Source organism: Microcebus murinus, chromosome 3, assembly GCF_040939455.1.
Source record: "Microcebus murinus isolate Inina chromosome 3, M.murinus_Inina_mat1.0, whole genome shotgun sequence".
Taxonomy (NCBI): domain Eukaryota; kingdom Metazoa; phylum Chordata; class Mammalia; order Primates; family Cheirogaleidae; genus Microcebus; species Microcebus murinus.
This window is the reverse complement of record NC_134106.1, coordinates 29326060-29341967: the sequence shown is the minus strand read 5'-3', so window position 1 is coordinate 29341967 and position 15908 is coordinate 29326060. Positions and strand designations below refer to the sequence as shown.

General features: G+C 38.7%; 1 protein-coding gene across 4 annotated transcripts in view; it reads right to left on the bottom strand.

Moving 5' to 3' along the window:
• The window catches only part of CRIM1 (cysteine rich transmembrane BMP regulator 1), a 194070-nt gene that overhangs the window by 147696 nt on the left and 30466 nt on the right, over window positions 1–15908 (bottom strand). For all 4 annotated transcript variants that reach the window (XM_012788414.3, XM_012788415.3, XM_012788417.3 and 1 more), the window contains exon 2: window positions 5482–5655. In XM_012788414.3, coding sequence (XP_012643868.1) covers window positions 5482–5655 — 174 coding nt within the window. The remainder of the gene's footprint in view (window positions 1–5481; window positions 5656–15908) is intronic.

Genomic DNA, 15908 nt, shown 5'->3' with positions numbered 1-15908 from the left:
TCCCTGCCTCTCTCCCTACATTCTGGTCACACTGTCCTTTCTTGCTTTTTCTTGATATTTTTTCCCCACACACTGAGCTTGCGCTTTCCTTAGAGCTTTTGCTGTTACTATTCCCTCTGCATGGAATTCTCTCTCCTCAGATCATCACGAGAGTCTGACTCCTCTGTGCATTCAGGTTTCAGACCAAGTGCCCTTCCTTCTCAGGACATTCCCTGACATCCCTACCTGCAGCAATTTCCCCAGTGAATCTCTAGCACAGCATCCTGATTATTATTTTTCAGTGCTTGTATCATACTGTATGATATTTTCTTGTTCATTTATGTATTTGCTGTCACCCTTCCCTTCCCCCTCTGAACATGAGCTCCGTGAGAGCTGTATCCTCAGCAACCACAACAGTGCCTTGTACACATTTGGCACTTAATAAATACTTGCTGGATAAAATGAATAGATGGATGTTTTCCAGTGTGTTTTATATTCTTCACTGAATATGGCATGGTTTCATATTCTGATTACTTCTTGAATTTATGATGACCACTCTGAATTATAATAATTTTTTTTAAAAGCCATGGACCCAAACTTGGAATCATATGCAAACTTAAAAGTCCAACGTTATTCACTGCATCGTGGAAATCCATGGAAATCTTTAATTGTCAACTTTAACTACGATAACTAAGCTAAGAGTGGCCCTTCTAGAACACCGCTGTGGCAGCTATTGAGGCTGGTGCTGTTTCTGCTGGTTTGGTCCCCTCCTCTGACCCACGGTGCATCACTTTCTCTTTTATGGTGCCTTGTACAGCATATACCAAATCACTGATGAACAGGCAGCATGCAGAGAATAGAATTATAAGCTTTGTTAAGACCACAGGCAAGGTGGGATGCATTGCAGGTCAGCCCCTTTATCAGATTTCTTCTTCCTTGCAAAATGCTGGCTACTCTGACAAACCACTTTGCACAAAGCTGTGGCTGATATCCTGTATCCTCTTTCCTCTGAACTTCTGATGAAATGATTTTATGGTGGTTATTTTAGGAAAGAAAACAGTGGGTAAAATCTAGGACCAACACTTTCCCATTTAAGCAAATACAAGAAATACACAGCAACTTTTTTAATGTCCAGAAAATGCCAGTATTCTCCATAAATCTACAAATATTGAAATGCCCTGCAATGACTTCCACACATTTTTAAAATATTACAGATATTTCTGGAATTCATTTTCAGCATCATCCCCAAAAACATAGAAATGGAGACACGTGTTTTCTCATTATGCTCTGCCAAGAAAACTATTCTTCTTGCCCTATCCCCAGCACTGCACACATTAATACTACAAACTGCCCAAAAGAATAGTCCCCAAAAGACTTTAACTAGAACTAACTATTCATCTTCCCATCGGAGACTATCAGAACTAAATTCTGATATCAGACTATCAGTCTAAATTCACCAGTTCATCTATCATCACTGTACTCTTATCCCTACTTGGCTTTGCAAAAGCACCCACGACCTGTACATCCTCCCTCCCAAATCCTTTTCTGGGCCTCCTACAGTTTCTGGTTTGTCATTAATAAAATCCCACCTGCCCTCATTCTCCCCTCTGAGTGTTCTTTTCACCTTCTTGCTCTCACCGAAACCTGGGTAGCCCATGGCTACTCTTTTTCCCTTTAAGTCCTCTCAAACAGGGATGGCTGTATTCCATAAATCCTGGGAGTGGGGCAGGTGGTCCTCTTTGTTCTCGTTGCCACTTTCAGGTCATTCTTCTTTTTCCCTTTACAAAATAAAACCTTGTTCACTGGAAACACACAGTCACATTATATCACCAGCCACATTCAGGTGTTGCATTTATCTACAGAACTTCTGGCTCAGTGTCTCTCCCCTACTACTCTTCCTTCTTGGCGTCTTCCTTATCTGCAGAGGCAACCCATCCTGGCTCAGTGGTCTGACCTTGCGATCTTGCTCTTCACCCCTCCTCAGTTAACCGCATCATCCAAGGTCACTCTTAGCCCTCATCACAACCAATAAAAATCTTGTCATAAAGTATTCATTCCACAAATTCCTACTTACTTCCTTAACTATCCCCCTCTGCCCCAATAATTCTTCAATCCCACCAGGACCTTCCCTCCACTGACCATATCACTTGCTGTTTCTGTCTCCTTCCTAACGTAGATTACTTGGTTGATCACCATAAATACTCTCTTGCATAACCCCCAATCCCATGCCTCTCTCTTCCTTCCTACCAGACTTTTTAGGAAAACTCTGAACCCTGGCTACCTTTCTACCTAACACCACACCTGCATCAGAACTAGAGGAAAAAACACAACTGTGCTGGCCAGCCTCTCTTCAAACATATAACCATGAACCACAGGTAAACTGTCAGCACCAAGAGGTGACCCTAATACGTTTCCCTAGTTAATTCATTCATCCTTGCCTTCGAGATGTGTATTTACATTTTCCTCTCCCTCTTCGATTTTTCATACCCATGACGACCTTCTTTCATACTTCTCTAAGAGACAGAAACAATCTCAATCCTTGCAGACTTTGCTCCTGCAACTGCCTCTCTTGCAGTATTGTCTTCTCCCTCTTTGCTGGATCACTCTTGTCATCATTCAGACATGCTGTAACAGCTCCCATATTTTTTAAGCCCCTCCTGAGGCTATCTATATCCTCTTAAAACAACCACCCTAGTTTTCAGTACCATTTTATCACAAGAAATCTCAAAAGAGTTTTCCTACTTCTATGACCTGCACTATCATTCTACTATTTCAGGTTATAAATCCTAGATCATCTTTGTGTGTTTTCAACCCTCCCTTATCTACTAGCAGATACTGTAGGTTCGGCCATCAAAACGGTGTGTCTCCATCTCTCCTCCTTGCTGTCTGTCTGCTACCACTCTACTCCAATTTCCATACCACATCAAAATAACTGAAACTGCTCCCCAATGAGCCTCCTGACTGTAGCCTCTCTCCCTCTGCTAATCCATTCTACATCCCACCACAAGCCCAGTCTGCCTAACGTTGACCTCACAATCTTCTCTCTGCTTCTTTCTGCCCATAAACCCACAATGACTTCTCATAGCCCATGTTACCAGGCTTAGGCTCCCCGCACAATGTTTAAGATATTTCACAATTTGGTCCCCTCTTCCCTCCTCATCTTTATTACCTGTTAACCATCAACATAAAACTCTGCTCTTTTAGACCAGTTTCCCAAGTGCCTTACATATAAGTCATGAAAATTCTCACCTCTACATTATACTGTTTTGTCCACATTGTTCTCACTCCTGAAATCCATAATCATCCCAATTCTAAATTGTTCAAACTCTACACTCTATGATACCTTACCATACAATTCCACGCCATACTTTCTTGGCTCTGAACTCCTATAACATTCCAAGTCTTCATCACTATTAATGACTTAATTATTTATAAGTATGATTTCATTACTAATTCTTTCATATATACCCAATTATAAGTAGGCTTTTTCCTTCAAAATTATTTCTCAGAAACAGGAAATCCCTTAATACTGACTTCTTACAAGATCTCACATATTACAGGGTGCTTTATTTTGAATAACCAAGCACTGTTTATAGAAAATACATTAACCTTAAATGACCTCCACTAATTCCACATTTGAATTACATAGAGGCCATTTGATAGAATAAGTTTAAAAAGAAAAGGTAAAGAAATTTAATCAAATAAGTAATTATTCCTGTGGGAATCATCTCAAAATTGGAAGTTCTGGATCTCATAAACAGCCTTTTTAGAATCACTTAAAAAAAAAAAAAATCAATGAAGTTAATCTCCACATTGCAAAGATCATAAATACACACCTACCTAATTAAAAACCCAATGGTGCTAATTTTATGTGAATAGAGACTGGGTTTGGGGACAAACTTCTTGTGGACAGCATCATTCAAAACCTGCTGCACCTCAAGCAACTTAGATGGCAGCGAACAGGGTGTGCTCAGGAGCAGGGTGTTAAATGATCTGGAAGGGCCCTGGGTGGAGACAATAACAGCTGGTGAGGGATTTGAAATGCCTGAATAAAATGCTGAATAGTAAGAATGGCAAAACGTAATGATTCTAAATTGCTGTATTATTTTATTAATATATAATGTGATTTTAAATATTTATGAGTAACTAAATTAGCAAATTAAGTATTTAAATAGACATGTGACAATGTCATCTATATCTCTAAGTGTTTATTTATATAATTAAGTTGGCAAATGGGGCTGGGGAGCAAAGGACAACCAGGCAATAGAAATAAGTTAGGTAACTGACGGTACTGTCTAAAGTTACGATGTGACTGTAAGAATACTTGGCATGGGTATTCCTAAGCCTGTTACTCAACAATTGTGTGGAAGCGCAGTTTCCCAGTGTTGAAATTCAAGGACAGGAGTAAATGTTATCTAATATCATCTGCAGTTCTAAATTTTTATTCCTATTGTTTTCTACTCTATTCTCTTTCCATTTGACTCAGAAGCATTGGTAAATACAAAGAGAAATGTTATTTTACAGGCTACTGTAAATTTCTTCTTCATGACCTTAGTTTAAAGTAACATGGAAACATTAATACATTTCAGAAACTTTAATCCTGCTCTACTGCCCTTATACAAGCTTGATTTTTGAACCTTGTGAATCCCTGGTATTCCAAACTATACTACTAAACTTTCCATCGTATAATGATGTCATCTTAGAGATAAAGGGCATATTTAAAACTATCCCATTCCCCATTCTTTTTTTTTTTCCCCCAAGAGGAAACTGGGGCCAAAAGAATTCAGTGCTGGTAAGGGGCAGGGATTAAGACCCAAGCCAGGCCTTACCCCACGTTAGTTAATTTTGGTTCTGAGCTACATAACTACAGTTATGAATCATATTTTTAAGTTCTCAATCTTTTTCTAGGTTGTATGCATGAATGCACAAACATTATGGGCTATATTAGTATAATTTTCTTGTTACTTTTAATGTAACTCTTGACTTCCCTCCAGAGGTGAAGTGCCTAATGATCCATCCACACGCTGTGTGATTCTCGCCCTCCGGGCAAAACGAGCCTAAACCTTCAGTCATCACTGCACAACTCTCCTGCCTCTTCTAAAGACATACTCCGTCTTGCCAGATGAGCTGAGTTTCTAATTAGCAGACTCTCCTCATGGAGCACCATCCTATGGTAAATCAAGCAGAATGGACCTGGTGACAACAGATGCTTTTCTCAAGCATGCCACTCATGAAATCATCCGTGATGCACAGGTGACCTGGGCAGGCCGGCACAAAGTACCCTACTCACACGACCACGGCACTGCCATCCCACGGCTTCCAGGACACATGCACAACAATACATCAGCACCTGGTAAACTCCGTGAATTTTTAGTTGGGACCATAAAAGCTACCAATATCTATATGCTTGTCTTTGCCTTTTCAAGCTCAAATACTACCGTTGTTCAGAGTGACACGATGCTGAGGCTTATGACTGGATAGTTTGCAAAAATCAATGCTTACCTTCAATCCTCTTTAAAGCTGAAAGGCACATATCCTTCCTTGGAAACTCAAAGGGATTGCTGCAGGTTCGGATGGTGTCACATTCACATTTCCCATTGATTATATTGCAGCCAGAAATAAGGTTTTCATTGCATGGTTCAAAACCAAGCAGTTGGTCATCATCCCAGTTCTCATCTGTAAAACAATTGACAACCAGATAACATTTAAATTGCAGCTTCCTTCAAAGGCCTGTTTGAGAGCAAAAAAGCATGGGGATGTGTCAAGATTAACATCCAATTGTGATACCTCAATTTGTGAAAGGCAGTTTTTGACTGAAATCTTACAAATGAACAAAACCCAACCTCTTTCTAATAACTAAGAAAGAAATATAGCCATAATTGTAGACATTAAACAGCTATATATACAAATGTTTGTGATCAAACCACTACTTATGTGTTATTAAACAATTGAGATGATGCTTTAAAAATTTCTAATATTAAAAACAAAGATCTATGAATTTTTTTAAATTTCAGATTATGGGGTTACAAATATTTTGCTTACATGGATTGCTTTTGTACCGACTAAGTCAAAGTTACAAGTGTGCCCATCACCCAGATAGTGTACATTATACCTGTTAGGTATGATTTCACCCATATCCTCCTCTCCCCTCCCACCTGCTTGACTTCTGTTGAGTTTTACTTCCATCTGTGCAAGAGTGCTGATAGGTTAGTTCCAATTTAATAGTGAGTACATGTGGTGTTTGTTTATCCATTCTTTAGATATTTCACTTAGGAGAATGGTCTCCAGTTCCATCCAGATTGTTGCAAAAGGTATTAATTCGTTTTTTTTATGATTGAGTAGTACTGCATGGTATACATACACCACATTTTATTAATCCACTCATGAACTGATGGGCAATTGGGTTGATTCCACATCTTTGTGGCTGTGAAATGTGCTGCAATAAACGTTCTAGTGCAGGTTTCTTTTTGATAAATGGTTTTTATTCCTTTAGGTAAATACCCAGTAGTGGGATTGCTAGGTCAAATGGTAGGTCTACTTTTAGTTCTTTGAGCAATCTCCATACAATTGTCCCTAGAGGCTGCACTAGTTTGCAGTCCCACCAACAGTGTGTAAGTGTTCCTATCTCTCCACATCCATGCCAGCATCTATTGTGGATTTTTCTATGTTCGGTAAAATTACAGTCACATTTGTCAATCTATAAAATTAGTCCCCAGAAAGCTAATTTTTCACTCGATCAGTAGAGACAAACTTCAGGTTTAAAACAGCTCTTCAACTTAATACATCAAAGCAGCTAACACACATCAAAAAATCAGACACCACTGAAAGAGTCAAGAATGAGATACAAGGGAGGAGATCCTTTCCAATGCATTTCAGGACAGATTGCTAGTGTCTACCACGGCATAGCCAAAGCCAGAAATGACAACAAAACTAAGGGCTACAGCCTCGTGAGAGGCTGAGGTAACTGAATCCTGAAACTGAGATCAAATCAGGCCCTGGTCATGAGGTAGACTAGACTATACTAAATACAGCAGATTTTAAGACAAGCTTTCATGGGACTCAGCTCCAAAAAAAATACAACAAATATGACAGAACCACTATCATATGGTTCTATCTTGGGAGGTTCAATTCTTAATATTCCTCATAGTTGAAAAACCTCTTCTAGGAATCCTTGGGACATTATACAGGTTTTCCTCCCTCTTAACATTATCTTTAACAGATACTTTATCTACCTGAACTGGGTACTGACTGTTAAATAGTAAACATGTTTCTGATAACCCTATCTGAAGAGAATTTTTGAAAGTGCTTGAATTTAAGAAACCTTAAACCTGTTGCTCAAACTAAGTCAGGTATAAATGCCATCTTAAGAATGTGTTTTCATAGAAGACAGTGTAAACACACAGCTCTAATTTTTAAAGGACTTTTACTTTTGGTATCATCACTTAGTGCATAAATTAGCAAAAGTCTGGTCTCCCTCACGGAAATAAATAATTTTTGTGTTAAGGGGTCTTTAGAAGACTATCAGTTACCAATATAAAAAGCTTCAGGGTGATTCTTTGAAAAAGAACAGAAAACCTCCTGTGTTTGCATTCCAGGAGATCGGGCTTACTTATTTGATCAAAGGCTCAGCTCTTAATAAAATGATTATCTTTTGAATTCAAAGCTTAAACAGAAATACAATTTGTGCCTTAAAATTTGTTTTACTATTGGTCCTTAGAAATCACATGTATATGACATACATACACACAAAGGCACAGTAAAATTAGTTATATATTAGCAATATATATTATATATTAGCAATAGTAAAATTACTCAGGTAGGCTGAAAGGAAAACCAAGAAAGAATACCATACTGAAACCATTCAACACGGGGGAAAACAGGTAATATTTATCTTCAGTTATAAAATACAAAAAAATGTGCACCTAAATGATTTCTTATCTCTATGTTTAATTGCTAATATGCTAGTAGTAGTACAGTTCAGTGAAATTTGCCACGAAGCAATTTTTGTGACTATATATGCAAATTTGTAACTTAAAGATTGTTCAACCTTAGGAATTTAAAAACACAAGAAATTTGAGTAACATTTGAACCACTGAAAAAGTACCCAAATTTCTCTTCTCTTCTTCCTATTTTTGAGTGGTAATCCTTTTTATTGCTTCTGTAAATATGCAGTTATTGTATAACCAAATTGAATCTATTCTACCACAGTATTTTTCCACAATAAACACCCCTAGCCTCCGTTATAACTGGAACTCCCTTAAGATGTCACTCTTCCTTAGAACATATGTCCTCTAAGCTGGCTCCCTGCCACTATCCACACACACACCCTCCTGCCCCACTTCATTCTCCACACTGTCACCAAAATCATATTCCTTGAAAACCACACCTGCTCAGTGGCTGGCTCTTGCCAGCAAGAAAAAGTCCAAACTTATTGTCAAATAGAAGGTTCTTCATGACGGGGCTTGTACCTACTTTTGTAGACTCACTTTCCACCAACCCCTCTCACATCCTAAAAGCTCTACCCACACCACGATTCTCACTGCAAACCGTAATAACTACTTCCATGCTTTGCTCATGGAGTATCATCTGCCTCGAACACCTATGTCTCTTCGCCGTAACTCTTATGTGTCCTTCAAGACCTAGTTCAAATGTTACCTCTTTTGAGAAGTCTTCTCCAATTGCCCCAGGAGAATGACCTGTTCCAGCCTTCACGTTCCCACAAACATCACACAGACCTGCTGTCCCCCACCGTAGTGGTTTTACGTAAATCAGGCTTCCCTAATAGACAAAGGGTTCTCGCAGGCAGGATTCCAACCTTGGAATTCTCTAAACCCCAACACTTTGTAATACAGTGTTCAATAACCATACGTATATTTCTCCTACAGAACATTATACTTTAAAATAATTTAACAGAAAATCACTAAAGATTGAAAGCAAAAATATAATGAGGTTTGATTACAGAAATTGAATCTGAATATATATATATATATATATATATATATATTTGATGTCACTGGTATGCTCAATACAATTATCTTGGGTTTTTTTTTCTTAAACAAAAAGTGCCTTATTAAAACATACATGTCTAGTGTGTGTATACATATATAAAACACCAAGGAAAACTGTTTTAAGATAATACAAAGAACATGTTGAAACAATACAAATCTTATTTTAAAAACGATCATTAAAGTATTGTATGACGCACACATTTCAAAGAAATGCTTGGACATATTGGTACATTTCTCAGTAAGCATCATCTATCATTAGTCTCTTTGCCACTTCAGCCCTAAGACTTCAACCTCTTATCACCTGGCTGGTATCAACCTTCCCTCCAAGAAGCCCATCTCAGAGCCAATTTTGTTTTCACTGCCAGATGCTTTTCTCCACTGCCTCACAGGAAGACTATTTCCTCCACAATGTGGAATCAGAGCTAAAAGGCTCTTGCTGATCTTCCCAGCTCATGACTGCACCTGAAGAAGCACAGGTAAAGGTCGGCCATCCCCCAGGAAACGCTACAGACACTGTATCTAGTCAGGAAGCATCTCTGACTCTAGAGCCAAACATGTCTTATGTGCTTTTCTCTTCTTTTTTTCAGAGTAAACCCTTTCGGTTCTCTGTTCCCTCCTAATCAATACTTTGTTTTTCCTCTTGGCAAACTGGTTTCCATAGCAACCAGCATTTCATAGGATCAAGTACAACATGCTTCTGAGACAAATGCTTTTATGGTTTTCTATTACAGAACATTATAGTTTAAAATAACTTAACAGAAAAATCAACAAGGACTGAAAGCAAAAATTTAATGAGGTCTGATTATAGAAATCAAATCTGAGCAAATCTGAGCCCAACAGTGCTGCTGACAGCACTTGGCAAATTATGTTTTTAAATCTCTCTTTTCCTAAGTAAATCCATATACGCAGCCCAAAGATCAAGATTCTGGTTCTCTGACATATTAATAGTTCCTGGCTTTCCCTTGGACTGGTCAAGGGGAAAAAAAAGAATTAAAAACATGGGTACTGGCCTTTATTTATATCAAGTAGGGTTTTTATTCCTGGTACTCTAAGTGTTTCAAGATATAGTTTCCTAGCATGAAAGGTCAGGGCAAATGAGGTACCTCTGCAAATGTATTTTTTTAAGTTCATAACTTCTGAAAGATACCAAATCAGGATATAAGTTATTTTCTCTAACTATGAGAGAAATCTAATGATTTCATGAATGAATTCAAATTCATACATATTCAATTATGTCCAATATTGGATACTACAGTGAAGAGTCAGGTGTATCTAACTGCTAACCCAACATCTATACTTTGATGTTTAGAAGATTCCTCAAAACATAATGCTATAATGCTTTTCCTCAAGACAACCACCGTATTTTCTTATGCAACAGAACTGCGTTATGTGTATGTCTCATCTTATCCCACAGAATAAGATGTGTATGTAATCAAGGTCTGACATATAATAAAATTAATAACTTGTACAGCTTCAATCAAGGGTATTCTTAAGGGAAACTGATTTATTTTATTATTTTGTTTATTCAATTCCTTATTATTTACTTTACTGCAAGGGCATGGCAATGAATACAATGACTTATTAGCACAGTTTGGTGCCAAAGCCTCTATTCATACTAAGGCATTAGCAGTTTTACATACCATTGATTTTGAATCATTGGTGCAAAGTTGAAACAGAAAAAAAAGCAAATAAAATTTTAATATTATTATGGAAATAGTTTTGTCCTCATATACCACCTGAGAAGGGCCCGGGGGTCTGCAGCCCACACACTTTTTTTTGAGAACTGCTGTTCTAAAAGGGTGTGTCCCGCTGGTACACCTGGGCCAAGGCAGCACAGGATCCAGGTCCAAGAAATAACAAAGAACACTGGGTCCCTCTTCTAACACCAGTGAACCAAATGTATGTTTCTTTAATGTGATTTAGCTCATACAAAACTGGTAAATAGGAAAAGGGGGTCAGTATAATGCAGAAGTTCTGCTGGTTCCTACGTGATTCATTTTTCCCAACACATTAATGTTATGAAAAACTCAGGGGCAAGTTTTCTCACAATTAAAGGAAAAGTCTTAGCAGTATATGAAGACCTAAAGAAAAGGCTGGTAAGCTTATTCAAATTCCTTGCTTTAGTGCAAAAAATGACTGCTCTAGTGGCTGAAATTTCCATTACACTACACTATCTGGGGAGGTTGCAAGCACGAATGAAAAAGCTAGAGACTTTTCCCTCGTATTTAAAAAAGACACAGCATGATGAAGAAACTACTCCTGGATCTTATGTGCGATTCGGATGATATGCTGGTCTCCATTGGAAGTGAATGTCTCCACAGCCCCATGCTGTGAAAGGAAGAAGAGCAAGCTTCGGAGGATGTAAGGTTGCAAAGGATGGGCTGCCGCAGGTGCAAATGCCAGGGGGGCCTTACCCGGGTCAGTATTTTTATTTGGGTTCTTATTGCTTGTATTTATTCTCATGGGCGCAGTTCCGTAGATTTTGAGTGACCTCCCCCAACCCTATTTTTCCAGACAGATTTCTTATTTTTAGTGTAGTGAATGATTTTGCAAAATATGCGTAGCTCGTTTTTCAAGAGCAAATGTGTTGCCAAAGCAGAAATCACCTGTACTTCCAATAGCCTCATTCAGTCTTGCCCTGGATTTAGTCTTTCTGCTCCACAAAGTGTCTTCCAATATTCTTGGTGATGTCAAAAATTCCTTTTTTCTAAATTTGATGTAAGAGATTTTCCATGCAAAGTATAGTTAGAAAGAAGTTTCCAACCTGAGGGTGGGAAAGGGGGCACTGAGGGAAAGGATGTGACAAAGAGGCTCGTGGAGACACACACAACTCCAGATCTGTGAAGCAGCAGCTCCAGAGAACACCTCCCTCTGTGCTCAGGAGCTATGGGAACCAGCTGTGGAAACACAAGCCTGAGTGGTCCTGCACTCAACCTCTTCGGCCTTCACCGTATCTTTCCATCTGCCTGCTGGTGTCTGAAATTCCACTAACACTGAGTAAGACGTTTCAGGTACGCACACACTTACGGGACAAAGTACTGTGTGTTAATCGGAAACCTCTGCCTTCCTGAAGGTGGGAGGCATTTGTATCCTCAGAGGCTTACCTTTCCTACCTTGTATCTGCTTGGGTTAATGGAGTTTACTCCAAACCAACAGATAGTTGCACCCCATTACGTGGCAATCCACTTACCAGAAATATGCCACGGCAGATATTAAAAAGCAAGAAACGAATTCATGGTACACACTCAGAGGCTCACAGTAATGGAATTCTGCTGGCAGAGGAGAAGCTTCTGGGAATATATATCAAATTAATTCTCCAGCTGTTCACATATCCCTGTGGCTACAGGAAGATGCAAATAGCTAATATTGGCATCTCTTTTCATGCCAGCCTAGAAACTCCAGTGTAATGTAAAATTGCTGCTCTTAACTCCCCCAGCTCCTGGCTGGCTGCTATCAGGTATTCGGTTCTGCTCCAGGAGGAATCTAATACAGTCAGCTTTCATTCTCTCTGCTTAGAGCTTAAGGCCAATGTTCCCAAAGCTGGTGCTCCCCACTCCCTCTCCTCCTTGCACTGTAATCAGTGCAAAGCAGAAAGGGCAAATTTATGGTTATCAGTAGAAATGATTCACATTACAAAAATTTGTTTTACAGGCATTTCCACAAAGTGAAATTATGTCAGGCGTATGTAACTATATACCAGACTGGACAAAGCCCGAGTCTCTAAAACAATGGAAATAGTAAAGTATGCACACAACTATTTGTTGAAGACTAACTCTCAAACTTAACCAAACTTCTAAATATATAACAAACAAGAATATTGATTTGTATTATGTCCGAGTGAGGAGTTCATTGAAAAACCAGCAGTACTGAACCAATTTTCTAAATCAACTTACAGTAAAACTTGTATTAATGATAAGCACATGTTCTATTGCTGTACTTTTCATCAGAGAGTGTAAATATTTTCATGCATCCTTCCATTTAATCATTCATTCCTCAAACAGATATTGGGATTTACTAAGCACCATAAGCTGAACAAGGTGTTAAGGACTTATGATGCTAGGAAAAGAGGAGTTTGCAGTACAGCATTCCACCATTCTAATCAAAATCACACCAAGTATTTAAATAAAATGTTCCCAGGACTTTTGAGAAACAAAGGACAGGGTTAAGTAAGGGAAGGATGATTTCCTTTCTGATAGCAGGAAGCTGGTGGGATGGAGGAGGTATTTAAGAGAAGATAAGCAGTGTGTCTACAAGCAAGGATTTCACAAAACAAGACGACATGAGGGCAGGAGACATTTGGGCTATAGAGCACAACTCTCCTATTTCACAATTCTGCCTCAACTAGGGACTACCTTAAACTGCATATGGGAAAAGCAGACAGCCCAGAAGTGGGGCAGTATAACGAGAGGGCCCTGGCCCAAGAGACCACAACCTCAGCTATCACTGGCTCACAGGGGGACCCTGAACGAGGCATTTAGCTCTCCAGGCTCCACTTTTCTACTTAGTAAAAGGAGGTGGAAATGGATAATTCATGAGGTCCCTTTAGACTTTACCCTCATGTTTCTTTGATTCTGGCATCTTTGTTGAAATTGTACAATGCTAACAATTTACTGGAAACAGTGCCAGAGAATCACATGCCTGTGGTGGTCATAATTTAAATTTAAAATAGTTTCCTATTATCAGACCAGTTTGAGGTTTTGAAAACAGAGTCACTATGCATAGTAAGGCGAGCCAACGGTGCTTTTAATATAATAAACATCACTTTTCAGGACCTTTCTAGCACCTCCATTCTTAGAGGATTCAGTAAATCTGATTTTATAAAACAGGACTGACAACTGTTGAAGCCTCTGTCATTATACAATTATCTATATTTCTGCATATATTTAGAAATTTCTATAAGTTTTTTTTTAAATGGGAGGGGCTTACAGGAAAATTTACCACATACTTAACAAATAAAGAATAGAAGTGCCACATATGGCCGGGCGCTGTGGCTCACGCCTGTAATCCTAGCTCTTGGGAGGCCGAGGCGGGCGGATTGCTCAAGGTCAGGAGTTCAAAACCAGCCTGAGCAAGAGCGAGACCCCGTCTCTACTATAAATAGAAAGAAATTAATTGGCCAACTGATATATATATAAAAAATTAGCCGGGCATGGTTGCGCATGCCTGTAGTCCCAGCTACCCGGGAGGCTGAGGCAGAAGGATCACTCGAGCCCAGGAGTTTGAGGTTGCTGTGAGCTAGGCTGACGCCACGGCACTCACTCTAGCCTGGACAACAAAGTGAGACTCTGTCTCAAAAAAAAAAAAAAAAAAAAAAAAAAAAGAAGTGCCACATATGTCCATACTGATAGGACACAGTCACAGGATGTAAGAAAGTTAAAAACAAAAAACAAATGAGCCTTAGCTCAACTGAAGCATTCAATTGAATAAATTGGAAAAAGAGCAACAGAGCAAGTCCAAAGAAACCAGAAGAATGGAAATAATGAACATATGGAGAAAGTAAAAGTAACAAAGGTGGTAATGAAATAAAAAACTGGTTCTTCAAAAACATTATTAAGACTGCTCATAAATGGCTTATGATTAACAGTCACAGACAGAATGTTAACTCACCCTGGCACTTTCGTATATATAAACATTTTTTCACTTTCTCTTTTGAATCAGTGGTTTTAAATAGAAGTTACTCAAAGTTAGACATTAAATGGTTACATTTCTGAAATTACTTAAAACAATCAAGACAGGTATTTGAATGCCCATTTAAATTTTTTTCCTAGCTGCAATTAGTTGGACTGCATTCTGTGGCACAGAACTTGACTCCCTCACATTTCCTCTGCCTTGAGATTAGATCCTAATGGTTTTAAAGGGAAATCTCAGACCTTCTCTCCCAGCTCATGTCCATGCAGTGCTGGACCTGCCTTCTAATTCAGGGACACGCCATTATTAAGCAATGCAGCTGTCTCTGGACTTGAATGTCCATTAAAACATGGAACGCTATGTTTCATCTAGCTCCAAAGCATATCAGTTTTCAATTATCAAATGTACTGCTGCTTAAAAATTAATAAATCTTGGTTAAGGAAAAAATTATCTTGCAGAAGTATTTAATTATTTCCAATTTCATCTCTTCATCAAAATACTCTAAAAGCCACCTATGGATTAAGCCAGGTCATTAGCTATCCCTTACAGCCCTGGTGCACAGTGTTTTATGCATCTACAGAGGTGGTTTAATGTAAGTAACACCCAGCAAGTGGTGTCATGACAGCATCTCATCAAACTTCTTAAGGATATGGAGTTGCAAACCAACAGTCTACAAGACAAAGTCCAACATGTAGGCATTTGAGTCTTTGGCATGGAACATAAAGCCTGTTTAGATTTGATCCCAACCTCTCTCTTCAACCTCATCTCCTCCATGATGCCCCCTTCCTCTAACAATACTTAGGGACTACAGGTTCCTATATGACTCGTGTTGTTTCATGACTCCATGGCTTTGCACAAGCTGTTCTCTCGGCCTAGAAAGCTTCTTCCCTTCATCTGCTCTGAAAACTCCTCTTCAGTCTTTAATGCTTTCTCCAGGTTTCATCTACTTTATAAGGACTAAATTAAGTATTATTTTCTCTACAGGGCATCAATTGTATATCTGTTAAAATTATTCCACTTATGGCAGTAATGAAATTGCTCATCTGATCTCCTCCACCAGAAAGTGCATTTTGCAAATCAAGAATCTAGTTTTTCTCCTCATCACTGAACTATTATAGGGCTTAGCAAACAGTAACTTAGCAAAATAAATATCTGTTGAAGAAATAAATAAGGACAGGGAAGACGATGACAAGAGGACTTGAATTTAAACAAAGCAACGTGGATCTTTAAGTGCCAAACTTTTTCTGGAAAGTGAGTTTGGTAGTAAGGAAAGAACGTCAATTATTTAGAAAT